The sequence below is a fragment of the Tinamus guttatus genome, unplaced genomic scaffold, assembly GCF_059628265.1.
Source record: "Tinamus guttatus ecotype Peru unplaced genomic scaffold, ASM5962826v1 Tinamus_guttatus_pri_ptg000226l, whole genome shotgun sequence".
Taxonomy (NCBI): Eukaryota; Metazoa; Chordata; class Aves; order Tinamiformes; family Tinamidae; genus Tinamus; species Tinamus guttatus.
Window position 1 is genome coordinate 3,397,402 of NW_028288760.1, and position 27,773 is coordinate 3,425,174.

The 27,773-nt window shown below is 37.9% G+C and overlaps 1 protein-coding gene across 1 annotated transcript; it reads left to right on the forward strand.

Moving 5' to 3' along the window:
• On the forward strand, window positions 1–27,646 carry CNTRL (centriolin). The gene is made up of 43 exons (XM_088525360.1): window positions 1–256; window positions 650–783; window positions 906–1,036; window positions 1,666–1,807; window positions 2,431–2,617; window positions 2,714–2,907; window positions 3,592–3,648; window positions 4,440–4,559; window positions 5,442–5,667; window positions 6,117–6,226; window positions 6,432–6,626; window positions 9,060–9,213; window positions 10,013–10,233; window positions 10,866–11,042; window positions 11,623–11,757; window positions 12,656–12,801; window positions 13,222–13,402; window positions 13,875–14,054; window positions 14,360–14,539; window positions 14,977–15,093; window positions 15,397–15,538; window positions 15,933–16,072; window positions 16,750–16,936; window positions 17,192–17,505; window positions 17,869–18,074; window positions 18,309–18,501; window positions 19,050–19,180; window positions 19,329–19,469; window positions 19,591–19,717; window positions 19,971–20,135; window positions 20,906–21,065; window positions 21,762–21,877; window positions 22,195–22,412; window positions 22,638–22,795; window positions 23,042–23,115; window positions 23,553–23,741; window positions 24,344–24,569; window positions 24,811–25,016; window positions 25,278–25,418; window positions 25,774–26,046; window positions 26,156–26,218; window positions 26,847–27,050; window positions 27,384–27,646. The coding sequence occupies exons 1-43, from the start codon at window positions 34–36 to the stop codon at window positions 27,498–27,500; spliced, it is 7,101 nt and encodes a 2,366-aa protein (XP_088381486.1). The 5' UTR covers window positions 1–33; the 3' UTR covers window positions 27,501–27,646.
• The last annotated feature ends 127 nt before the right edge of the window (window positions 27,647–27,773 follow it).

The window sequence follows — 27,773 nt, forward strand, 5'->3', positions numbered from 1 at the left end:
ATATTGGTCATATGATAATCTGTATCTTTTGCAATGAAGAAAGGCTCGGTACAGAAAACATTATGTGGGGAAAGGCAGACGTCGGCTTCTCGGACACCTAGTCCAATGTCTACTGTCAGTTCAGGCACCAGATCACCATCACCTCTTAGTCAACAGGCGTCTCCATTGCCTCGCAAAGGCAGGGAGCAGAGACACCAACAACCTCGTGTTACAGCAAGAAATATAGAAGCTGCTTTCGAGAATCAGTTTCATGAAGGTATTGTATAAATAGTTGCTGTTATTAAAGTACATACTGAAAGCACACCAAGCCAATCTTCTGTGATCTCCATAATTTAACTATTGTTTTTATCTCTTGGTACTTAAAATTCAGAAATTATAGTAATGATTCTACACATGATTCTGTGTAGAATAATGGAATCTTCTTGTATCCTGCAGCAGGAGAGAAGACTGGCTCAGGAAGATGAATGCTATATCTCTTTCAAAAGATCAAATGCCCACTACATGTCAGTTAATGGAAATGATTCTGCAGCTTCTCCAAGCCTGTGTTGGGGAATAATTTTCCATGTTTTCCCTGTATTCAGTGCAATGCAAAAAAATAAAATTCACTGATTCTATCACTACTGAAGGTGTTTTCTCTGTTTAATTTCAGATGAAAATGGTGTTAATCCAGGAGTTAGGTACATTACAGAATCCCTTATAAAAGCTTTATCAAAACAGGAAAATTTGGCATGTATAAGCTCACTGAATCTTTCTTTTGTGAAGGATGGGGACAAGAAATTTAAGGTAAGTCAGCTATCTTAATCCAATTCTACAAGCAGCTTTTGTAAAACCAAAACTACCTTACTCATGAAAAAGCAGCACAGTTGTAATGCTAAGTAATAGGGTTTTTGTTTTGCTTTGTTTAGTACATAGAAAATTTGGAAAAGTGCTCTAAATTAGAGTCACTGAATATCAGTAACAACCAAATAGAAAAGATTGAGAAGTTGGATAAACTGTCGAAGTTGCGTGAACTCAATTTGTCTTACAACAAAATCAGGTAAGCAGAAATTTGCTGAATGGCTTTTTCACTTTCCTCATTTTGAGAGCTGGGTATCATATCTGAGTAGTTAAAAATATGCTGAAGAATAATCATTCAAGCAATAGCAAAATTCCTCGTTTCCTTTATTTTTTCTATTAGTCATGTATGATCTTTTTATGTGAGACTGACTTTACAGTAGAGAAGCCACAACTTCAGTAAAGAATTTTAACAATAGGAAGTATGCAAGACACCAGCCTTTTTTAATATGTTGCATTCATGCAACTTCCTTTCTTAACAGGAAAGGAAGAGGTCAGAGTAGGTTTTGCTTTTGCTAATGGTGTATGTTTCGAGACTCCAGTTACATACAGTTTGTTTCTGCTTAAAAATAATATGGCCACAAGAGCTTTGTTTGTGGTACCCCATTACCATAATCTTATCTTTATCTTTTTTCCTGATGTAACATTTAAATTTACACCAGAGTTGTTTTATGTTAAATTGTGAGTCTGTTGCAATGAACTATTTTTTTGCTTATTTCTTAGATGGTAAATAGATGAAACAGGATTTGCTTTAATTTGCCCATAATGCCTCAGTTGCAATATAATTTTGGTTTCCTTTATAATGAATTATGTTTCTTTTCTTGCTTTCAGTAAAATTGAAGGTATAGAACACATGCTGAATCTACAAAAGCTGAATCTTGCAGGAAATGAGATTGAGCACATTCCTTTGTGGGTAGGGAAAAAATTGAGGTCCCTGCGCATTCTTAATTTGGAACAGAATAAAGTATCATCCGTAAGTGATCATAGATAAACAGTAAATTGTTAAAAATATTTTCACTAGGATGAACTTATAAATTTACATAGGCTTATTATGAATAATTACCAAATGTCCTTCTGGAGCATTTGTATTGAAATACAGCTGTTATGAGCCAGACAGTCTTCTGTCAGGAAAACTGACAAATACTTCTGTGGTCTGGGTTAATTTCTGTCTTTTGCAGCTAATTCCTGAAGGAATCATGCTACTAGGAGAAGAGATGATCCAGCTTTGTTTGAGTTCTCCTCATAAAAGGCTGCCTTCTCTTATAAGCTAGTCTGTTGGAATTGAAAGTTATGTATATATATTTATCCAGAACCCTTCCTATCTTGGAATTTCCGTGGTCAAACTTGATGAAGTATGTTCTCTTTGACTTGGTATTTTTTTCCTTGTAGAAACAGTTTGATTTTAGAAAGCTAGCTTAACCTATATAGTACTGTGTGTTTGGGTAGCTTTTAGAAACTCCAGTTTAGCATAAATATTAAAACAGGCATTTTGATATGAATCTAATGAATCTCATATACAATCAGAAATTCTATGATGGGGTTTTAGTTGTTCTTCAAAGGTTTTCTAACCGTTGTACCGATTTGTCTTTGATTTAGCTCCATGACATTGCTAAACTGAAGCCTCTGCAAGATCTGACTTCTCTCTCCCTTGCCAACAACCCGGTTGCGTGTCTCCCTCACTATCGCCCGTACACCATATTCCACTTGCGAGCACTGGGGACATTGGAGGGACAGCCAGTGACAAGTCATGACAGGCAGGAAGCTCTAGAGAGATTTAATATAGGTAATAGTAACATACCAGAACTATAATGAATGATAGCAAATGTAAGTTTAGATGGGTAAGATTTCTGTATGATGTTTCTATTACTTTGTTTTTCAGAAGAAATAGAAAAATTAGAAAAAGAGTTGGAAAATACAGTAAAGGAGATGGAGAACCTTAAAGTAAAACAGTCCAAAGTGCTTGAGCAGCTTCAACATCAAGATGAGGTGAATAAATCATTAAAAGAAAAGACTTTGCAACAGAAACAAAGCTATGAAGATCTACAAAGGGACCTGGGCACCAAAAATGAGCTGGTAAGATAATCACTTGCACTAAGGAAATAGCACTGTCCATTAACAAATCTAATCCTACTATCAATGGGAGAGTTTAAATGAGTGGAGATTTTATGCTTAAATTTGAGACATCAGTATTTCGGAAGACATAAAACTTAGGGCACTTCAACTTTGTACAGAGGAATTATTCCTTCACCAGTAATTCTTCAATACTCTTTCTGTGAAAGCAGTAAGTATATCGAACAAGCAGTTACTATCATCCTTGTAATATGGAATTTATAGTAAATTGTTTGTTTCTAGTCTTTTTTATTGTTTACAATTTTGTCAGTTGGTGAAAGATTAAGTATCTTGTAGCTGCTAAATTGCCAGTGTACTGAAGCTCCTGAACTATTTACAGACTTTGAAGTGCTGCTGCAGTGAGGGGTAAAATTAAATACGTGTATACACACTTGGTGTTTGAATAGTTGTATTCCAGTGATAGCCTTTGTATCATATTTGTTAGACTTGTCTTCTATAATTTTATCCTTAACATTCTCTACAGCTAGTATTCCTACAGCTGTTTCTTCTGTGAATATGTTTACTAACCAGCAGCGTATTTCTAAAATCTAGTTTTCAGTATAGTGAGATTTAGCAGCATATGTTTTGCAACTTAACCCACTCTTATCCTTTGGATGACAAACTCTGCTTGCTTCTTTCTTCCTATAGCTGGTATCTTGGTTTGTCACAGTTCCTTTTCTGCAGAGCCTTTATTCCTCATTAAAGGTAGTCCCCATGTGCTCCTGGATTGCACAGTTATTTTTATTTCTAGGATTTATTTGCATGTTTAATAGATTAAGAACTTCTGTGTAAACTATTAAGACTGTTTCTGAATGCTATTTTCTCAAAGGCTTTTTGTTCTTAAACTAATTCATTTTTGCATGGCACGACATGTTTTAATTTTCTTTGTTTCAAGATTTCTTTAAGCCTTTCCTGTATCCCAGTCTATTCTACTACTTTTTTTCCTCCGTTAGTCCTCTGCATTCCACTGTCTATTGGAGTTCTGCTGCGTGTTCTCCCTCAGTTATTCGGCATGAAAAGGTGATTAAAAAAAAAAATCACATGATGGAGCTTTGTTTTAAAACAAACAAACAAACAAACAACCAGCATAGGGTTAAGCTACAGTGAAATAGATAGACTTTAGACACTTTCCACAGTCGAGATAATTTCTCTTGGCTACCACTGCATGTTGGTAGCAACAATTACATCGATAATGTGGTGTGGATTTTGTGAATTTATTTTCGAACTTTGCATGCATCAAAAACTGTATTTCTATAAGATAAATATTTAAAAGGTCTTTCATGTGATCTTTTGTGTTGTTTTTGTTGTGGAGTTCTTGTCTGCTCTTGTTTTTGTAATTTATCTCATTGAAGTTGTGCTTTGCTATGTTTTTGGCCCAAAATACAGAATCTTAGCCCTTTAATTTTTTTCTCCCTTACTTTCTAATGTATTGGAATGTATGTGATAATGATGACTTCTGAATGAGCGGAACTCACTTTTGTTTACTGTTTTATTAGCTAAAGCAGAAAACAATGGAACTAACGCGAGCTTGCCAGAAACAGTATGAATTGGAGCAGGAATTGGCATTTTATAAGATTGATGCAAAATTTGAGCCATTAGGTTATTTTCCATCAGAGGTAATGATTTTAAAATGGAATTCTTCTCACTTATGTTTTTCTTGCATTTAAATTTAGAATAACTATGAAATTTATTTTCCATAATTTGATAAGCAGTGCTTCACAAAGAGTTATTAAATATAAATGTGAAAAACACTATTTAAAATCACAAGATACATAACTCGAACATATTTTCTTACTGAAGGATAAAATGAATAATCTATTAAATCCGAGTGACATTTAGTGCTTGAATATTAGTATGCATGCCTACATATGTATGAGCTTTTAACTGAGCAGAGCCAGTGAATAAACTTCTCATTCTTACTAGGAATGAAGCAAATGTTTGTCCTTAGTTCTGACTTTTTTTTTCTCCTAAACAACAGAGCTGGCCTCTGTCGTACTTACAATGCTGAAATTATTTTTTTAGAGATACTTGAATGAAGGGAGGCTGCATAATAAAAGTATGTAAAGATCAATGACCATTAACTGTGAAGGTTTTCAAATTTAAGTATATTTGACTAAAGTTTCAGAGCAACAGTATATGGTATAAGTATATAAGTTTAGGGTAGTGTTAGGTCTAGAGTATCAAGAAAGACTCCACTAGTTAAATACCTTTTTCCATTTAACAAACTGATAATACCCTAATTGCTAATGTGTCTGTCAGTATCAGTAGACTATTGGCTTATTTTTATTTCTCTTGTAAAATAACAAGAGTGTTCAAAGCCAAAAAAGTCAAGTACAGTCAAGCACTTTTTGTTTTTTTTAAATTTTTTTTTTATCATTTTAGACTGATTTCTTTTCTTTGTGTATGCTTGTTAGGAGAGTTATGGGTTGACTGCAAGCATGTTTTTGATACAGGCAAATATAAATAGCATAAAAGAAATATTGCTTCATACATTTCAGGATGTTGAACTTGATGATGCACCTGGTGAAAGCCCATATATTGGTAAGGCCAGATATAAAAGAAATATGTTTATAAGAGAGGGTTATATTGGTAATAAGGGTCAGCACGTGAAGATTGGAAAAATGCCGCTAGATGAAGACGACTTAAATAGGAACCCGAAGCTAAAATTGCAGCTTCAAACTCTAGATGAACAACTGGAGGATAAAGAAAAAAAGATTAATTCAGGTAAATTGTTAAAATTAATCAATTATGTACTCATGTTTCTTTCACTGATGAAACTCTTGACAAGTATCTAACATGAAATTACTGTTAGTGTTTAGAAGTTACAACCTTTAACATATTGTATTTGATGCATTTTGGGCCAAGATTGGTACAGTTGCTTTTTGTTGTTATTTTGAGATAAACAGAAATTCACCATTACATTTTCATATTGGATTACATTTTCATATTGGAAAGAGAATGCTAGGGAAGTCTCCCATCTATAATATTTTAACTTATTGGACACAACCCAGCAAAAAAACTTGTTTGGGATACATTGGAGACATCAGAGTAGATTAGTTCTGATTGTCATGCTTTTAGTAAGATGCATTTTTGTTAAATCAGTGAAGGAAAATGTGTATCAGTGTTACATGTAATATTAAAATAGATTTTGGTTTTTATTTGTTTATTTACAGCACAGGGTAGATTAGAAGAACTGCAGAGTGAAATAACAAATGCAGAGCAACAAGTTTTGAAAGTAACAGAAGAACTACGACAAGTGGAAGATGCTCTGACTCAGAAAAAAGTATGCAAAGATGATCATTTGTGTGTGTGGGGAAAGGCCTGTGTGGGTGCTTCTTTTTTTTATGCATGACAAATGGATTTACATGTGCACAAGGGGCCCCTCAAAGATCTTGGAAGTCTTGGCTGTTTGTTTGGTGTTTTTTTTTTTTTTAACTATTCCCAATCAGTTGTATATTTCCAATGTATCTATTTTACCCAACCTCCAGATATTAGTGGCCAACAGGGAAGATCTTGAGCAGCAATTGTGTAACAAGATACAAATCTTGCATCAGCTACGCAAGGAAGCTTTAGAACTGGAAAAACAGATAGAGAAAGAGAAAAGAGAAATAGGAAAAAAGCAGAAAGAGCTTGAAGACTTGCAGTGTTTTCTTGCTTCTGTGAATTCTAAAGATCCAAGACATGTAAGTAAAATGAAATTGTAGTTTTCTGTAGTCTTTTTTTGTTCATGTCCTGAGAGATGTCGTAAAGGCTATTTTAACCAACTACCGTTCAGTTATGCCTATTTCATGAATTACATATCCTTTTGCTAGTTAGCCATTTCTTCAGCAGTTAGGACTATTTATTCTAGCTGTTAACGTTTAAAAAATATATGCAATTCTACATAATTTGAAACCAATCTTTATCCCCGTAGAATATTTGTGGAACTCAAGTTCAGTACTACTGCCGCATGATACATTAAGAGCTGAATCCTCCTGTTCTGCAAAAACATTATGTGCAGAGCCTTGGAAGAAGAGAATTTCTGTTTACTGCAAGAGTCTTTCATGCATCTGTTGTAGGGTTTGACCTTAAAATTAAAGGTCAGCATAGCTGTAACTGGCCTATAGTTAAAGTCCTGTTTTGTCAGAAGCCTCTTGTATTTGCTGAAAAGTCTCTTTGTAAGAGATGGGCTTACAGCTCTACTTGGGTAGCCCATGTAGCTGACTGGACCAAAGTGCTGCAGTTCCTGCAGCTGTGAACTGCAGACAGCTGCAGGCATTACCAGCTTCAGCTTTCAAAGACAGTTCAGCATCCCAAAACTAGAACCAATCCTCAAAAAGAAGCTGTGACACCGAAAAGAAATGTAATATCTTCTTGGTGGGGATAAATGTCTTCTCACTGCTGTCAGATAGTCCTGCAATTATTCATACCTTCAACAAGGTTCTATGGAGGTCATTTTTTATAACAAGAGGGCAAAGCTGGATGCTGCAGCTTGCTACTCTTGCTTCCATGGTGATTGTGGAAGCCAGATTTGATTTCTAACTTATTTATTGCATTCAACCTCAGCAAACATATTTACAGCAATTGTAAATTAAAATAAAATGGATTTTTTTTGATAGTGTTTTAAAAATGTGTGTTGAAAAATTACAGCTTTTCAGGCCTGTTTGGCTTTGCGAGTACTGAAAGAAAGAATTTTTATGCTTGGTGCCTGCTTTCAACTGAGGTTTGAAAATGCTTTTTTTAAAAAAAGAAAGAGGGGGCATATTTATTGAGCAGCAGTTAAGTAGTAGAAGGAGCGTGTGCGTGTTAGGCAGGATCCCAGCCGCGGACGGGCCCTCTCGTAGCCCGGCCCCGCGCTGCCTCCGCGCTTTAAATCACAACACAGGAAGCGAGGCCGGGGCCAATCGCCTCCGCTGCGAGCGGGGCTGGGGGAGCCTCCCTGCTTCCCTGCCTCCTTCCCTGCCTCCCTCCCTGCCTCCCGTGCCGGGCTGCAGCTGCACTCCAGCTGGGGTGCACGGGGAACGCTGCAGCCCGGGCGCTTGTCACTCTCTGCGCCGAAGAGATCGGTCCCAATGAGCTCTAGAGCAGGGCCGGGACGCGCTGCACGCACTGCCCAAGGAAGGAAAGACAAAGGCGAAGCTGTAAGTGTTGCCTTTTTTAAACAGTGCTGTTGTGACATTCGGCAGCTGCGGCAAAATGACTCAGCAGCAGCGCGCTGCCGGGATTTTGCTTGTCGAAATTACATTTTTAAAGACAGATGTTTGTCTCTAACAGGTGACAACTAAAATGCATTAACAGGAAATTTAAGCATAACTTGCTGTCTTTCTAGCATATTAAAACATAAAGCTATGTATTTTGGGGTACTTGTCGCTACTGAAGTTGCTTCTGTAACTTTTCTGATAACTTATAATTTCAATTTTCTAGTATTAGCTGGATTTGTGAAGTTTTTTTGAGTAGCTAAATTTGTTGTTTTCATCACAGCAAGTATAAACTATGTCTGTTTCCAAGTATTTTTTTGGCAGCTGAGTTGTTTGCAAATTATTTCATACTGGTAAGAAACAGGTAGCCCTATACCGTGTTGATAATCTAGTTTTGTGTACAACTGAAGCTAAATTCACAGTAAACACACGAAATCTTGACCAAATCTGTGAGCTGTAGACACAGTGGGTTTCTCAGAAATACAAAAATAATTCTGCCTCTGCTGTCTTTCTGATGTCTACAGTATTATTTTTCCTGGATGATGAGCTGATAAGTCCTGAAGCATGGTCTGTGGTGAAGGCAATGCGGGATGACAGCATGAAAGCCCTTGGGGGAAATCGTGCTCATTCTTGAACAAAAGAGGAAATAATATAATAAAAAGTAAGGGTCAGGAAGAAAGGCAGTAGCTGTGAGGACCAATTTAGGTCAGCAGTTATCCTCCCTGGCAAGGGGAGACATTTTTCACGCAGCTTGCTTATCTCCACGGGATTCTTTGTGGAGTGCTAATGGTGGGGGGAAGCCAAGCACAAGCACAGCAAGGTGTGCACTGCACTCGTACTGCGGTAGATGGGCAGAGATAAATACTGAGCCCACCTGTTTTTATTCCATATTGCCTTTTTTTTTTCTCCTCACTTTACCTTTCCAACTGTAATTTCCAGGCACACATGAAAGCTCAAAAAACAAGCAAGGAACAGCAGCTTGATATAATGAACAAACATTACAAACAGCTTGAGAGTCGCCTGGATGAAATGCTTTCTAGGATTGCTAAGGAAACAGAGGAAATCAAGGACTTGGAGCAGCAGCTCACTGATGGTAAATTTTTTTTTTTTGCCTTTTGTTTGTTGGATTTGCTTCTATGATGCACAAAAGGTGTACGAAAGAGTTGAACACTGTTCCGAGATGACCTAAAAGGAAAAGGGTGTTTTTTTTTCTGTTTGTTTTGTTTTTTCCTTAGCATGTTCATCTCGCTGGGAATGGTTGGGGGAGGGCAATGTGTTCATTAAAAACCACCACCACAAGAAAACAACTGCTTTGGTTAAAGGACTGCTTTGTTGCTGTGGGGAATAAAAAAGTCAGGACATGAAGGCCCTTGATCAAATTTGAGTTGCGTGGTTTTTGTTTATTTAACATATCCTCCTAGTCCGCAATTTTGTTATTACAACAGAGGAGAGGACTATTCTGCTCTTTATTGTCTGAGTGAAGTGTTGAAACTCCAATGCTATTATGATGTTATGATGGTTAAGAGATTCACTCATAATCTTAGCCTGCAGAGAGGCGTTTTTTTATGTGTGTCAATTTGGTCCTCTTAAATTTTTAAAAATGACTTAAGAAATGTAGTTAATTGTCCTTATTGTGCATAAACTTTATGTATAAAAGTTTTCCAGTGGACAGATCAATATGATAAGAGGCAAATGCTATGTTCTAGCCCTTAAACACAGTAGAGGTGTTATTTTGGTTGCATGTTAGTTACTTGATTTTATTGCAAATTCCAGTAGAATATTTTAAAGACGACTGCGAATGGCAATTCTCAGTTTTGTCATGTTGTTGAATTGTTTTGTCAAGTAAATAGCTATAAATCATTGACTATTAAATTTACTTTGCATTTCTGCAGGTCAAATAGCAACAAATGAAGCACTGAAAAGGGATTTAGAAGGTATTATTATTGGATTGCAAGAATACCTTGAAAGTGTGAAGGGTCAGGCAAAACAGGCCAGTGATGAATGCAGGGAGCTGCAGAAGGATAAGGAATCTTTGCTCCAGAGATTGGCAGAACTAGAGGAGGAAAGAAACAACCTGAAAATAGTTGCCATGGATGCAGAAAATATGAAAAAAGTAAGGCTAAATACTATGTTTCTTCCCAAATTCAGATACATAAACTTAAACTTGGAAATATAAGTGATAGAACTGGGAATGAGAGACCACAGTTCCTTGGACAAAATTATTTTCTGATCTGGTAACTTTTGTCACATGCACCCACATCTATTAAGAACAACATTTGGCCTTTACAAGCAGAAGCCTACAGTAAATGTGTACTTCATGGAAGGTGTCTCGGAAATGCGTTATGTGTCAGGACTGACTGAAAATGGATCTGCAGTCAGTGTCAGAGTGAATTGTATTAGTGACAACAGTAACTTGTCCAATATGTGCCTATTATTGCTTGCATCTCTCCTGTCATCCAATTGTTTAAACAGCTGCTTGTCTATCATTCTAGGCTAGATCTTGTTAACTTGGGTTTTAATTTTCTAGAAAGTCTGTTAAAATAGCATGTTTGTTTTTTTTACCTTATTTTAGTGTATGTTTGTTTTTGGGTAGCTTTTATGGTTGTATGGTTAGTGAGTAGGAGTGGTGTCTCAATGTAACAGCTGGTGGATCAAAATTAACTATCAGTTCCTGAGTAACAGAGGCAGTCTAAGAAACGCAGGCTCTCCTGGGTATGTGTTTCTGAAAAGAATGTAAAATTTTAGGAGATAGCAATGCTCGAAGCTGCACTCCAGGAGCAACGAGAAATAAATGAATCGCTTAGAGATGCACAGGGGGACATCAGTGCCTATGAGGCTGAACTGGAAGCCCAGTTAAGAGACAGAGACACTGAAGCCAATCAGCAAAAGGAAGAATTGGAAAGACTAAAACAACTTAGCCAGGTAAGCACAGAACTGCTACGCTGTCAAAGGGTTAATCAAGCTGGAAGAAAAAAGCTTTTCTATGCAGTGTCTCTAACACTGACTTACAAATAGTTGATGACAAAATGGAAGATGGTATCAGTTCGCTAGGAGTTATAACTTGGGATTCAAAACAAGATACAATTTATTTGAGGACTCTCTGTAGAGAATCTTCACCCCATTTAGATAATAAACAGCATCTTTCTGGAAAGAGACAACTGCACCCATATTGAAGAAGTGGTGTTTCAGGAGAAAATTGGAAGCTCTTTGTAAAATAGAGACAAAAGTCTGTCAGTTTCTATCCGGGTAGATGTGTTTGTGCTAAGGGCCCAGGTTAGACACTATAGCAGTAGGTTGGGCTGTGCTGATGTTTAAACAATACAGTTGTTTTTGTTGTATTAAGGTGTTGGAGGTTCATCAGGTTTGGTGGGGGGATGCGAATGCTTTTTAAAGATGAGTTGTCATGTTATTTTAAGAAATATATCTCTTTTCTGGAGAGTGATGGGGGAGTGAGGTTTGGGACAAGAACTAGGTTTAATCTGAAGTCTTTTGGTGTATGTAGATGGAAAGATCAGCCCTGCAAGCTGAACTTGAAAAAGAAAGGCAAGCATTGGAGAATGCTCTGACCAAAGCACAACTAGCAGAAGAAAAGGAACAAGAAAATTATAAACTCCTTTCACAGTTCAAACAATTGCAGGTTAAGTATATGTTGCCTTAATACTTGTCTGATACGTGGTACGTTTCTCTGCTCCTCTTACGAAAAAAAGATTTGCAAAAACTGAATTTTGATATTCTGTTGTATTGGACTCTAATTTTCTTGTTTGGGAGCTCTACACCTTTGTCATTTATCTACCTCTACTTTTGATATTTATCACAAATCAGTGTCTTACCTTGGGAGCAGTAACTGAGTGTTCCTCCTGCATGTTCTGAGAGGTCCAGGCACTGGGATTTTTCTAGGCAAGGTTAATACTCTGGGATCAGGATTTTCACAATATGACTGGTAGTGGTGCCCCTCTCAAAATCCATCTGAACGATGAGAGCAGTTTCCCCAACTGTAGGAAGTCTGGTTCCAGTCTTCCTTTTGCCATCAAATTCATTCTTCCCATCTCATGTGCTCCCCTTATCGGAGGATGCCTTTACCACCAGCCTGTAAAGGATCTTTGGACATTAGTGCTATCGTGCTATTAGTGCTATCGTGCTGACGCTTACAGATGTGCAAAGATCTCAAGATTAATAGATCCAGAATGAATATGACTTCTTGGTCTACTGCCAGCTGCAGCATTCCTGATTGCTCAGTATGGATGCTGTGACAGGCTTGTTTATGTCAAGGGGCTTTGCATATATAAAGACATTAATTAATGTAAGAAAAGGGTAAAGTCAATTCTGATTGGCATTTAAATACTTCTTAGTAAAGAGGAAAAGGCAAAAATTGTTTAGGGTGTTCCTGTTTTGTAACTGGTACTGTTGTTTTTGTATGTTTATACTAGAAAAATGTTGTTGAACTCTTAATTAATGATAGCGTTTTTAACACTGAAATCTGTGGGGGGTGTTTTCTCTCTCTCTCTCTCTCTCTCTCTCTCTCTTTCTCTCTCCAGAGAGACAATAATCTCCTAAAAGAACAGCTTAAAGATCTTCAAAATCAGCTAAACCATGCAGTTGATAACTTACTTCATCCTGAGGAAGTCTTAGCTCGCATAAGTGAACTCAAACAAAAGCTTCAAATGGGAGTTGGAGAGATTGAGTGAGTAAAAACCTTACAAACAGTATAGGGTTTGTGCACGTGAATTCAGTAAGTACCTACGAGCAATAGTGTGCATGTGCTGCGTCCCACTGAATGCAGCCTGGGGCAGCTCAGACTTTGTGGTTAATTAAGAGAGCATCACCTGAGCTCACTAATTATCCTAGTTATATTACTGAGAGAAATATATATTTCTCTTGGGTTTCCCTGCCTGGGCAAGGCTTTTACAAATAATGGGAATAAACAAAGAAAGAAGGGAAAATGCAGAGCCAGGGAAGAGGCCTGTGCAGTGTGAACTGTTCAGTGTTGCACCTGCGCTCACTTACACTGTCTTAAACTCTTGCACTAACCTATTATTTTTTGTTATTTTATTTTCTCTTTTTATAATTTTCTGTCTTAGAACCTGAATTGTTTTTCTTTCAGATGTCATGATTCAGCTGATGTTTTAGGGAAAAGCCTTGCAAATTTGCAGAAGGAATTTAATAACATCCTTGTCGACGCACAGAGAGAAAGAGAGAAATCATGGGCTAGAGAGAGACAATTGCAGGAAGAAATGGCATCTCAGCAGGATAAGCTGGAAGATGTACAGGAAAAATATAGACAGGCACGTAAAACAAAAACAAACAATCAAAAGCTACAAAAACAAGAATAAGACAACTTGAACTTAGTCAAAAAATGAAACTTGCAACACGAGACTTCAGTTTTACATCATATGAAGTTTTGCTTCCTTCTGTCTTTGAGAAATACAATTTTATTAAAAGAAAGCAAAATAAGTATTCATTTTGGGCTTCTGGAGTGGTGAATGTTTTAAATAGCTCTTAAGATTGCCACATTATTTGGTGAATTGGAACTTTGACTCCATTGTATGTCTCAGGCAATAAAGAGACCCAGAATATAGATAGAAGAATAAATATAGTCAGAAATCATGATGCATATTGTTACTAAAATAACTTGGGCACTTATAAAACACAATTGTTACAGTGGCAAAATAGTTCTTTCTGCCTTCTCTTTTGGTAACAAATACACTGATTAATTTGACTTTTCAGGCTATTCATTGTAATTTATGTCAATTACAGGTTAAATCTGAAAACAGGCAGAATGAGAACAAGGTCCGTCAGTTAGAGCATGAAATTCAACATTTGCATGAAAAAATAAAGAGTATGGAAGAAATTCAGGGCCTTGCTGATCAACAGCTCCAAGAGGCAGATGAGGAAAAAGAGGCTATTCTTGCCCAATTGGAAGACTTAGAGAAAAAGGTAGGAACAAGTGATCATACACTGCATTTGATTGCTCAGGGAAAGAATATTTAAAAGATTTTAAAATTGTTTTGCTTTCAAAGACCCAGATCAAATACAAAAGGAAACCGGAAGGTTAAATATAACTTTCTGCCCCTGCCCAAGTTTTATTGGTCATCTTGATTTTGGATTTTCTGACGTTTTATACACACAATACAGAATGAGATACAATGTTTGGAAAAAGTTATACCAAGAGTAAATCTTTCTCTTACATTGTTTTTCACTGGAAATCTATCATAAAACCTCTTTTTTTTTCCTGGTTTCAGAAAAAAATAGATGATGCCCAGGCAGAAATGCAATTTGTCAGTCTAGACAAAGAACTGAAGAAATTGAAAAGAGCAATCATAACTTCAGATAAACTGGCAGCCACAGAGCTCTCCATTGCTAAAAATCAGCTAAAGGCTCTTCACGGTACTGTTCTCAGAATTAACCAGGAGCGAGCTGAGGTAAATCATCACAATGATAATTAAATGTTTGCTTTAATTAAGCTGTGCTTTCTAATGACTGTTGTAATGAGAACAGTCTTGGTATTGTCTTTTAAATTCAACTTTAAATCTTTGAATTGTCTTGCTACACGGGAGGTTTTTCTTTGGAGGGCATTTCATTTTGAAATATGTCTGATTTAGGGTTTTTTAAACCATTTTTGGTAATCATTTTTGATTATATCATGTAAGCATATACTCTCTAGAAATATTATAAAGCTAAAGGAGGAACAGTATCTTTTGTAAATGGTATGTACTTTTTACCAGTTTCTTAAATCCCAGGATAGGCTAGTGCTGATGCTTCTTACTAGTTTATTGTTTTTCACAAAGCTGTGTGAGACATCTGCCAGCCTGTGGAGTATTCTTGCAACCTAAAGCCCGAATTCAAATTTCAATTATAGGAATGTGAGGAAGCTGAGGAGTTCTACGTTCAGGCAGCTCAAGCAGCTCAAGATCTGGCCCGAGCGGAAGCAGAAATAGAATTGCTGCAACAACTCCTAAAGGAAAAGGAAGAACAAGTAAGTTGTGGCAATGTTTGCTCTTCATTATAAGAGGCAAAATACTTAGGGGCAGTGCATGTTGTTGACAAGGGCAGCTACTTTTAAGTAAAATTACTACCTGTTGATTTACAGTTGCATCCACAAAGACATTTATAAGATTCAGTCATTTGAAGGAGTGGGAAGAACAATTTTGTTAAAATGGCTGGGTGATTTTTCTGCTAATAAGCACTTCTGCAGTAATGGATAGGGCTGTTGGGAAAAAGTCTCAGCACAGTCTGATTTCCACTCATGTGCTTTGATTTGAACTTACATTGTAAATAGTTGCAGCATGAAATGGGGAAAGCTGGTGATAAGGCTGAGTCAAGCTCTGAGAAGTTTGAAATTGATAAATTAAATGGAACTATGAAGCAACAGAAAGCAGAAATTGACCGTTTGAGACGGCTGTTGGACAACATCAGGACAGGTAATGGGCCTTTTCTCACTGTTTCTTGCAGTCAAGCACAGATAAAGAAGAATTCACCTTCTTCACTATACTTCTCACTGTTTGTTCCCTAACCTTAAGAAGCCACTCAAAGCTCTGATTCCTACTTCATCCTGGGAATTCTCTCCTAGGAATAAATTGTTTAGGATATATACAATTTTGGTTATAGGAGTTCCTGTTTGTTTAGCTATTTAGTACTTTTCACCTGCTTTCATCAGTTACCTGCAGTATAAGCTGAGTGACTTTTCCTTCAGTTTTTTTTTTTAATATATATATTATTTCAGGTTAACAACATAACAATGAGGAAAAGCTTTAAATTATTGCTCTAACGAAAATTTCCCCTATATGCTTATAAAATTATGTAATTAATTTACAGGTAACAAGGAGGAAATTGATGACTTGCAAGATGAAATTGCAACACTCAGAAATACACTTTCTTACCAGAATGATTACATCACTAGTATAACAGATCCCTTCAAAAGGAGGGGATACTGGTATTACAGGCCACCATCACAGGTGAGAAATTAAATATGAGAAAGTACATTATAAGCTTGCTAGATTTGAGAGAACTAAACAGAAGATGTTGGAGGAATTACTGAATTATGAGTACAAATACTTTTCTTGATAAAGCACACTTATGTGCCCTGATAAATCATAGAATGCTTAGGGTTGGAAGGGACCTCTAGAGGTCATCTAGTCCAACCCCCCTGCACATGCAGGGTCAAAGCCTTTATGAAGTCCTGTAGTAATAGAAGTCTAGTATATATACAAGTTGGAAAAACTACACAAGATGAAACATTGTAAGATAATTCAGGAAAAAAGCTTTAAGTAAAAAAGCGTACGGCAAGGAGAATTGTGTTCTCTGTGTTCAATAAATCTCTGGTTTTGATCACTCTTTTCCCTAACACAGACCATAGTTCTCGTACTTTTTCTTAAAAAAGAATTGCTCTATAACATAACTCAAACTTCATGGAAAGGTTCCTATGTATTGCTTGATGTCATGGAAATGCTACACACACTTTTAAATTCAACATGACACTTCGGAACAAGGGAAGGCACAGTATGACTAGCTTGTTCTTGAAAAATAAGTGTTTGGAATGTCTAGAACATTATTTGTTCTAGATGTTTACTTTGTACTAATTGTTCTTCTAGAAGACAAGGTCTCATATTAATGTGCATTTGCTTTTCTTTAGGTCTCAACTCCTGCTTCTCATAGCACAAAAGATTCTGGAGTTGGTTTACCATGTTCCAGCACATCCCCAGCCAAAAGAGGGCGCCTTCAGGACAAGCAAGTCAGGAAGGAAGACTTGCCTAGTCCAAGAGGATGTTGGATTTATTCACCAGTCAGAACTAGGTTGTACAAAACAAATTCCACTAAAGGTAGGTCAGTCTGATATCTCAGAAGGTTTAGGGACATAGTGATTATAGATTTGAGTAGAGCCCATAGGGAATTTTCCTGGTGTGCTTGAGTGAATCATAACTGTTTATTTATGATGAGCTTATTTAGTGTAAGCAGCATTTATTACATTTTTGTACTTAGTTAAGAGAATGTTTTATTTTGAAATGTGAATTTTAATAATATCTTTTATTTTAAGAGTGAAAAAGTAACTTTTTTTAATCTTTTTTTGCCTAAAGATAGAAGAGAGAAAGATGATGGTGGAGGAAACGAGGAAACTTCTGTTCCAAAAGACCCTCCCTTTGTACCACCACCTGGTACAGTTATTTACACAGTCCTTCCAAATGGTGCCCCTGTACCACAGGGAACGGTGGTTTATGGTCCTCCTCCTTCTGCGCCAGCAAATGGAAGTTCAGTTGCTCCTGGAACAGTTATCTACGGCCCACCTCCTGCGGGAGCCCAGGTCGTTTATGGCCCCCTGCCAGCCAGTTTCTCTGTCCCGCTCATTCCCCTGGGAGTGCTGCACTGCAACGTGCCTGAGCATCATGAATTGGTAAGATACAGGCCCGAGGCTGTGGGCTTACCCATAGCCAACTGGCTTCTGAGTGAGTGAGGAACACTTCTTCACATGTCCTTCCTCAAAAAACATCCTCACTTTCACAGATTCTATGTAAGGAGACAGAAAAGGTGCCCAAATAAGTCAAATTTAGGATTATGCTTAATCTTGATTGAGTTAAAAAGACTCTTCTAGCAAGATTCTGGATCTCAGAGTCCTCGCTAACGAGAACGCTCCATTGTTAGTGTTAACAGTCTGGTCTTTGCTACCTACAGCTGCTGCTGTGTCTGAAATACGCTCTTTTGGAGGACTGAGGCAGAACACTGGTCTAGATTCAACTATTGTATTTTCTGTATGTAGGAGAATGAAGTCTCAAGGCTAGAAGACATTGTGTATCATCTAAAGTCTCGGAAATATGGAGATAAATGGTCAGGGGAAGCTGATCGCAAATGGAAAGAGGTGGAAAAGTTGCAGCAAAATGTTGAAGATCTGGTGCATGAAAGAGAAGAGCTGGAACATGAGGTAGCAGAGCTACGAAGGGCAGCTCAGAAGCGTAACAAACGGAAGTAAGAATATTGTACTAGGTTGCATTTAAAATATCATGTACATATTCCTGCTATTTTTTCTAATAACAGTTTTGATGCAGCACAGTTAATGTTTGCATTTGTATAGTATATGGAACAGCACAGACTATAGCTTTAAGAGACGCCTAGGCCACTAGCACTTTGTGTTTTAATTCTGGTTTTTTGTTTTGTTTTGTTTTTTGTTTTGTCACCCTCCCCCAACTCCTGACCTACTAGAGACTTTATTGAGGGGCGCACTGACAACCTAATAGCAGAATTACAGTTAGAAAGATCTCTTAAACATCATGAAGATGTTGCAAATGAAATTGAATGTATAGAGAGGACACTTCTGAAACGACGGTCGGAGCTTAGAGAAGCAGACAGGCTACTTGCAGAAGCTGAAATAGAACTTGAGAGCACACGGGGAAAGGTAAGTAATGCTGTAACTCTGATTACAGGAGGATTTCTGTGTTACATTAGAATTGTTTTAGGCAGAGGAAATGCATGTTTTTAAGGAGAAAGACAGATGGAAATTATTTTAAGAACTGCGTGTTTTTATAAGAATTAAAAATACTTTTTCTTCGTTCCCAGTAAAACTTCTTGTCATTTTTTAATTTCTTATACCAAAACACAAATCTACTTTCTTTGGATAAGTATCTCCCATACTTCTTTTTTTTCCTTCCTGTCTTCATTTTAAACACTCTTTCTTGAAATTAAGAACTTGGATGACCTCTGCTAGAAGGAAATGCTTCCGTCTTTGCCAAGAGAAGGGACCTTTTCAGTCTAGGGAAGGCGAGAAGAAAATGTTCCAAGTTATTAGTATGCAGAGCAGGGCTCAGCTGGAATCTTCAAGCAGCTGTGGAATTCAAGCAGGGAGGAGGTGGTCTTTGAACAGCTAACCCGCAGGTTCTAGATATGGAAAGAGTAAGAGAATTGATGGGAATCTGTTGTTTCAATAATCCTCAATTTTTGCTTTAGACCAAAGACACTATTCAAAAGTACAATCATGCCAAGCAGCATTTGTCCCGGACTGAAACCGAGGCAGAGGAGCTGGAGCGAAGGGCTCAGGAAGTGGCCATTAAACTGGTGAAGGCCGATCAGCAGTTGAGGTGCGCGGTGGGATTCGTGGAATCCCTCGGGGGATTCGTGGAATGGGGCTCAGGAGGAAAGCAGCATTCTTTCAGATACCAAGATACTGCTTTCTGCGAGGAAGAGCTGTAGAAATGTTAATCTGAAAAGTCATAAATGCTTCTTTAGGTTATTGCAGGCGGATACAAGGGATTTAGAGCAGCATAAGATTGAACAAGAAGGTATCTTGAAGGAAATCAACCAAGTGGTGTCCGCAAAAGATTGTGAGTTCCAGTCATTAAACAGGAAGATAGAAATGCTGACTGAAAGGTATTTATTTTTAATTTACCGTAAGGACTTAGTGGATAAGGATATCTTTGTTTATATAATATTAACTTCTGCCTGATGTATTTTTGTGTCTTCTGAACCATGTTTTTCTCCTCACTGTTAGCCTTCAGAAGCTTCAAGGCGATATTCAGGTGGCAGAAGGTAATGAAGAACATCACCTCCAAATCCTTAGGGAAGCAGAAAGCATTCTTCAAGGCAAGAAAAACGAACTGGAAATACTGAAAGATCAGGTAAAGCACATTTGATTAACTCAGGACTATCACTCATAATCTTGGCCCTGCTAGCCTTGCTGTGTAATAAATATTATTTCAGAGTTTTCAATTGAGGACAATTCTTACTGCATTTCAGAATAATAGTAAAAAAAGTAACACGTTGTCAGTGTGTTGCAGGAGAGGTTTGGGTTTTGTGTGTGTATTTTTTTCCTCCTGTATAACTACAGAAAAAGAATTCTGATGGTCATTATGTTAAAATTTTACATTGTAGATTAATGCTCAGCAACAAGAGCTGTTGCTTCTGGAGCAACAGCTGAGTCAAAGAAAAGAGGAGCTGAATGTCCTTCAGGATTGTATTTCTCAAAAGAAAGGTGACCTCAAAGAAGCTCTTCGAGATGGGGAGACTGAAGCAAATGAAAAACGACGGCAAATAAGAGTAACTTTTCAATGAATTTTCAGTTCATTATGCATTGGTTAAGAATAGAAAAAAAATGGAAGAGAAGGACCAAAAAGATCCCACAAAATTTGTATAAAACCAGTTTTGCTTTCTGCTACCTATCTAAAATCTGCTGAAGAAAGGTGAACAAGCAACTCTTAAAGTCTTTGGTGTTTCTAGGAGCTTGACCAGATGCAGAAATAAGAAATAAACTCGCTAGTTTCAGCGATCCTTGTAGTCCCCTGAGCATTTGAGAACCAAGTTCTGTTAAGTAGAGGTCTCTGATGAAGGCAGTTAGCACTTACTGTTGCTGAGGCAAGCAGCTCTTGCAGCAAAACAGATTGATCAGTTTATATAAGACCCAACAGAAAGGTCTCTCCTCCATTCTCTATTTACTCTTCAAAAGAGAATCTCTTCACTTTGTTGGGGAAGAAAACTTTTATTTGATCCAAAGTGCACACTGAAATAAAGAACTGCGATTAACCGCTTTTTCCTTATTCTCTTTCACTTTTAAGGCCTGGCTATGGTTCACTTGAAGAGATGTCATCAGTCAGGCTTGTAGATTAAAAATCCTTACAAGCTTACTGCTCTAGGTTGTCAACATAAAAGGCTTTAAGTATTGCATTGTTTTGTTTATTTACACAATTAACTGTAACTATAAATCCTTGAATTAAATTAATCAGAATAAATTCTTAGAACTTAGGTTTAAAGAAAAGACTTACCAGACTGAAAATAATGGCATTTGTTGTAACCCTGACATATTTACACAGGAAATAAGATCTCTTCTGGAAGAGCTGAATGTTGAGAGGAAAGACCTGGACATCCAGATTAGTGAGAAAAGAACACAGCTTTTGTTCGTAAAGAAGGATATTGGAAAAGAAGAGGAAAATCTTCAAGGAATACTTGGGCAAATTTCCAAGCATAAGATGGGTATGTTGTGGCTTTGTTATATATAATTTTGTGCAGATCAGCAGAAATGCACTTTAAACTTAGTTACATGTCTTTGCAGCCTATCTTTCCACACTCCTTTTTTAAATTATTGTGATTGATGCAGGGAGTGATCCGTGTAAGTCTCATAGCTTGTGCAGTACTGGCTGGTGGCTCTTGCTTGTGCTGAGGGAGCATTTTGAGCTGCTGGTGACTGTAGATTTTCATCCTTCAGAGAAACACGAACAGGGCAGCGGCAGGAGCCAGCTGATCAGCGAGGTGCATGCGCTGGGCTTAGCAGGCAGGAGCCAGCTGTGCCACACTCACAGAGGAGCTAACTGGCTGCAAGGGGAAACGGAGGAATCTCCTTCCAGTAATTATGTCCTTTGGAAAATATTACCTTCTGCAGCTTGCAACTTGCTTTGTGCAGAAATACTTAATTTCATGTTTTGGGACAGAATATCTGACTACCTAGGAAACAGGAAGGGCAAGAGGCACAGGAACCTGCAGTTTCCTAGTAGAACATTAGATACAACACCTGGTGTGTCTGACACAGCAACTGAAAACACAAGGAGTTTTTCCAGGGATAGTTTCTATATTTTTTCCCACTTAGGTTTATTCATTTATTTGATTTATTTGCCACTGGAAAGCATTTCATGTGCTTATAATAATAACTTTGGGTTTCTTTCTTCTTATTAGAACTGAAACATGTTCTGGAAATGCTGCAGCTGGAAAATAATGAACTTGAAGGTTTGAAACTACAGCATGACCGAAAGGTCAATGAATTAGAAAAGATTCAGGTTGCAGTTCTAGAAGTAAGTATTTCTTCTATAGTTAGTACAGTATAGGATAGGGTAAAAACAACAAGTTAAGCTGTGATGGAATGAGAAACTGAATCCTCATCTTTAGGCCTCCTGCTTGTATCTGCTGCCTGAACCTTTTTTGTAAATGCATTCATATTTCTGGCACTTTTTACTGCATTATAACAAGAGATAGCTGGTTACGTGCAACCTAGATAGTACCCTTTATGATCCTTGTGAATGAAATGTATACTGTTGCATCTAAAGACATTAGTAACTTGTTCTACTTCTTGACCATGTAAATATGTTGTACACACTGTCTCCTTTCATAGGAAAAACTAGAACTGGAGAATATTCAGAGATTATTTCAGTGTCAGCAAGGGGAAGTAGATTGGCAGAAACAACGACTTGAGAAAGACCGTCAAGAAAACGAACACTTGGTTTCTCAAATGCACACTTTGCAAAATAACATTGAATCTTTGAATAAAGAAAAGCAAAAGCTTGAAGAAGGCTGTCGGAGTTTGGAGAACAAGCTGTCACAAACCAGAAGGTGTGTGTTCGGAGGATAAGCAAAGCAGAATTTGTAATATTGCGACTGCAATAAGAGATATTATGAGATGCAAAATGTTAAATTTGGAATGGGACAACTCTCTTGATCTCATGGCTACGAGATAGCATCTGGTTGAACCCCCAAAATTACTGTAATGTAGCTGTTCTTAAAGCATCCTCATCAAACATTTTCAATAAAATGAGAATATGTGTTCACATTTTACAGAGATTTGACTGTTACCGAAGAGAGCAGCAGAACAGCATTGTCCAATATAGGGAAGATGGAAATGGATGTAAAAAATCTGCAGCAGGAGATAGATTTCCTAAACAAGCACAAAAAATCACTGAATGAAGACATCACTGTAATACAGCAGCATCTTCAAGGTAAACATAACTTTTAGTATCTTTGAAAGATATAATACATTTTAAAACAAACTATATTAAAGGTCACAGGGAATATAACTATCCTTCGTGAAGTTAAATGATCTATATGCTCAAATACCTAAAGACAAACAGTATTTAGCAAGTCACGTTGAAACTTTTTCTATTGCTATTTATGAAAAGCAAGAATTGTGTTGGCCTATTTATTTCACCTATGGCTGGTCTTTCACTAAATAAATATTTTTCTAGAAAAAAAGGAAGAATTGGAAGCTTTGAAAGGAGAGTTGAATGACTCCAGACAACAACAACAACTGGTTGAACAGGTTAGTTTTGGTGAAATACATGCTTATTTTAATGTAGTGAGTAGTTTGAAACGTGCAAAAAAGGGAAGATTTTTAGTACGTCAGTTCTGGGCTTTCTGTTTTTAAACATGGAGGGAACTGGCAAACTGTCATGGATAGTCCTATTCGGAGTAATATTTTTTGAGTCAGAGATATCTTTTTCAGTGGTGGTAGAGGAATTCTTGAAGAGAATCCTGGAAGGCCAAAACCACCCCATGCCTGGGTTCAGGGGGAAGCAGAGCCTTCCCTTTGCTTTATCTGTTAGCTTTTCTTTCATCTAGTAGCTCCTACTGTGATAATTACTTAAGTTGCTGGTTACAATAGAAGGTAATATTCAGTATGCAAAAAGAACTGTTAGGGGTCAGAATTGTTGTTTTTACCAGCTAGTTTTGTCACTCAATATATATCTCCTGCTGCAGGATTTGAAAAATAATACAAGGCATCGGGATGAACTGCTTAGAGAGCAGGCAACGCTGAAAGAAGAAATCCTGGAATGTTTAAAGAAACATAAGGATTGCCAAGAGAGGCAGAAAAAGAGGGAGAACCAATTGCAGCAGCTTCAGAAAGAGATTCAAGAGAAAGAGACAGAACGAGCCAGGCAAGAAGCGGTAAGGAGTCTGTGCAACGTTCTCACTTTTCCTTACCCCCGAAAATACAATGTAGGCAAAAAAGTTTGGGGTGTGAGGTTTGCATACAGTAATACACTCATGTTTTAAGAAACGTAAAGCCTCATTTTTTAGAGGAATGCAGTAGAAGAAAAGCTTCAACATTCAGGAATATTTAAATGAAAATTAGCATGTTGCAACAAAGAACTGTTTGGGGTGTTTTGTTTGGTTGGTTCGCTTCTTGGCAGGGCCATCTTCTACTGAAACGGTACCGAAGGGCTGTAAATCCGCAGCGCTGCCTCGCTGCACTCCAGTGCTGCACCGAGGGTCCTGGCACGGCTGAGCGGGGGGAAACGGGGTGGCTTCCAGCCTGTCAGCAGCTGGCTAAAGTTCAGAGACCCCCTTTCCTTCCTTTAGAGTTCTCTCAGAAAATGAATGTGCCCGTTTACTTACCTGAAATTATAAAAATAAGTCTTTTTTATTTTTAGATTTCTCCTCCTTTATTTCCCTCTAATGTCTATTGGTGATAGCATTTGTTCTCATTGAGCTGGTACCGGATAAAGCTTGAAATGGCTTTTTTTTTTTTTTTTGGGGTGGGGAGGCAGATTCTTCATCGCCTCAAGCAAGATTCAGAGTATGAAGGAAAAAAAATGCAAGAATGTACTAGCAAACTGCAAGATCAGAAAGTACTGTTAGAAAAGGAGCTAACGGAGCAAGAAGAGAAATTGGAAGAGGCAATAGCAAAAGTAAGACTGGCAGAAGAAAAGCTCAGGAAGCTGGAAAAGGAGGAGTCATGGTGTGCAACAGTTGAAGAAACAGTCAGAAAAAGCAGTAAGATATATCACAGAGATACTATTAACTATGTATGGGTCCTTGATTGTCTAAATTGATTTACTCAAATAACTAAAATTTTATCGTGACGTGATTGTTCCTTTCCACTGTGTCCAATGCCTCTTGAAAATGCTCAACAGAAGACTGAGAGGTTTAGAAAATAGCTAGTGTATATTGAAAATACTTAGGAAATATGGCAAGATGCTTATATTTCTACTTACCCTTTTCTAATCTGATGCAGAACATCAGATCTCAGAAAAAGAACTACAATTACAACAAAAAAATAAAGAAAATGCATCTCTCCAAAAAGAACTGGAACTTTCAAAGTCTGAGCTAAAACATCTCCAAGATCAGCTAAAATCAGAGAGGAGGAAAGCGCAAAAGCAAATCTTGAGTCTGAAAGAAGCAATCAAAACGCAGAGGACCCAGCTGGAGAAAGAACTGTGTGTGAGTCCTGCCTCTTATTTACTTGTTCATACACCACTTCATTGCCAGGGGAGCAAAAGTAACGCACTAATTCCAAGACATAATTTAAAGCAACCAAACACGGGCATTTCTAACGTGTGTTGCAGAATACCTGCCTAGTTACTCCTGTTTAATACTGTTGTGTGTTTTAACTTGAAGAAATTGTGTTCTATGTGGTTCTCTGGATTCTTATTCTGAGGCAGGCGCTCACCGTAAAAGGGAATCTCTCTGCAATTTTCCTAGGAAAAAACACACGAAAACAACTGTTTGCAGAGTGACATAGCAGCTGCCGAACAAGTAGCACACAACAACCATGAACGAGCAAAGCGCCTCTTTAAGGAACTTGGCCAGATCCAACGGGACTATGTGGCTCTCCAAACACAGGTATAACTGAAAAGCTGAACTGAGGTACATCTGGGCAGGTTTACACTGTGTTAGTTTTGAATATCCTTCAGTTGGTTGTATCACCATTGGCAGAAATACCCCTATTTCCAATTTCATGCAGTTTTCCAAATCTGGAAGTTAGGGTTTGTTAATGATTGGACAGCTCAGTAATTTCTATTTAAAAATGAACAAACCAACCCACATCAGTCATGTCCTGACTTCTGAGTAAGGGTTGTGAAGCTCTAAAGCAGAACTTAATTTTTCAAGTCTCGGAGGCCAAGGCAGAAACGAGTGGTTACCTTCCCAACACTAGATGGGAAATTGCCAAGTGATAAGATTGTGTTTTACTGTGCAGGTTAAAACTCAGGAAGACCTGAAAAACAGACAAAGGGAAATAAAGGATGCAGCAAAGATGCTTAAATTGGAGATTAAAGATGAAATTAGTACAGGGCTTAAATCTTTAAGCCCATCCCCAGAACTTTTGGAAAATCTGGAAGCAGCCCTTGAAATAAGGGGAAGTCCACACAGTGAATCAGATAACTTAGAGGAGATGACTGCACCTGTAGCTACTGACAGACGACTGCTCTCACTGGAAGAAAAGCTGGATTTTTCTAAAGTCTTCTTAATGGTAAAATGCTTTTTAAAAGTAGTTGCTGCTGGTGCTACAGCTGGACATGCCAGTATTGGTACCCTTTCCAGTGCTGCTCAATTGCTGAATGTGCTTTTGTTTCCCAAAGGATGAGCAGTGGCGTGGAGAGGCTCTCCGAGAAAAACTGCGGCATCACGAAGATCGGTTGAAGGTGGCACATCTCCCTTCCCAGTCGTGCCAGTGTGTCCTCTAGATCCCTTCTAAACATAACTTAATACAGCTGTGGCAGAGTCTTCTCCAGCTCCTGAGTATCCACTTTGTGCATAATGACTAGGAGCAGAGGATCTTAGTGCTCCTTCCTGTTGGGTGGCAATAGGAAAAGAAACTGTAGAAACCAGCTGCTCTCTAGAGAACAGTTCCTCATAAACGGGTTTTATAAGAGTATTTCACCGTGAGTCCCGCATTTATATGTTACAGTATTTTAGCAGCATGACAACTCAGCAGTACTTGTGATCCTTATAATTAAAAAAGGCCAAGTTTAGTTGGAGCACAGCTGTTGCTCTTCATTCAACCGATAACGTTAAAGGTTTTAGAATTGCAGCTTGTTTCTGACTTCTTTTATTTCTTCTCACTTACTTCTCACTTCAGAGGAAGTAAGTTATTTAAAGAATTAATTTGCAAAAACAATTTGCAAAATCGTTACCAGATTCTTGAGGTTCACAAGAGCACCTAACAGTAAATCCCCTAAGGCCTGACTTCTAAAGTCATCAGAATTTTTAAAAAATACAGTCTTGAAAATAACACTAGATGGATATAAATAGAACCAATGATTTATTTAGGCTCAACTGCGGCAGTGCATGTCCAAGCAAGTAGAAGTGTTAATCAGAGGAAAGCGGCAGACGGAAGGGACCCTTCACAGCCTGAAGCGGCAAGTGGATGCGCTGGATGACCTGGTCAGCAGCACTGCTTCGGATTCGCTGTTCCTAGCGCAGAGCTCATCAAGTCTCAGTCTTCATGATGCTCTGAATTTAACAAAAACACAGGTAAATACTCTAAGGTGTAAATAGATCCTGTTCTTGAATTAACAATATATTTTATCACACTGGAAGTGTTTCACTCATCTACTCAAATCTTTTTAGAGACAACTGTACCTCCTGCAGCAGGACAGGCCTTAATGGGGGGGGAGCTATGCTGTCCTGTGCACGTTTACTCCACCAGACTGTTAGCTAGTTTGTTTCTGAAAATAGTAATATTTTTTGGTAAAGGTTGGTTTTAAACTTCCCTTTGCTCTTTAGCTGAAAGCATTAACCTACTACTCTAACTTCTTATGCCTTTTTCCAGGCTGCTGTGACAGGGCTTCTTCACTCCCGTAGCAGCCGAGCGGCTGTTTCAGTGGCGTCTCAAACACTCCAGTCTTACACACAAGAAATTTCTCAGTAGAGCACAGAGGTAAGAGACACACTGAAGTGTCTGTTACTCAGCCTTTATCCTAGTTTGAACTCTGTACTGCTTTGTAAATATGTCTTTAACTGTGAGGCTTATGGATTATATGTGGTGTCAGCCCAGGGACAGGAGCAGATAGAACCACTTTGCCCTCGTCTAAACCTTGTTTCCTTTGTGTCCTGCCTTTTCACGTTATGCTGGTCTTAGATGTGTATTAATTACATTCTGCCTGACAGCTTCCTCTAAATCTTCAAATGACACAGCAATTACTACTCTGAATTTTAATGTTATGCCATTGCTATGCAAGATCTTTTCAGGACCCT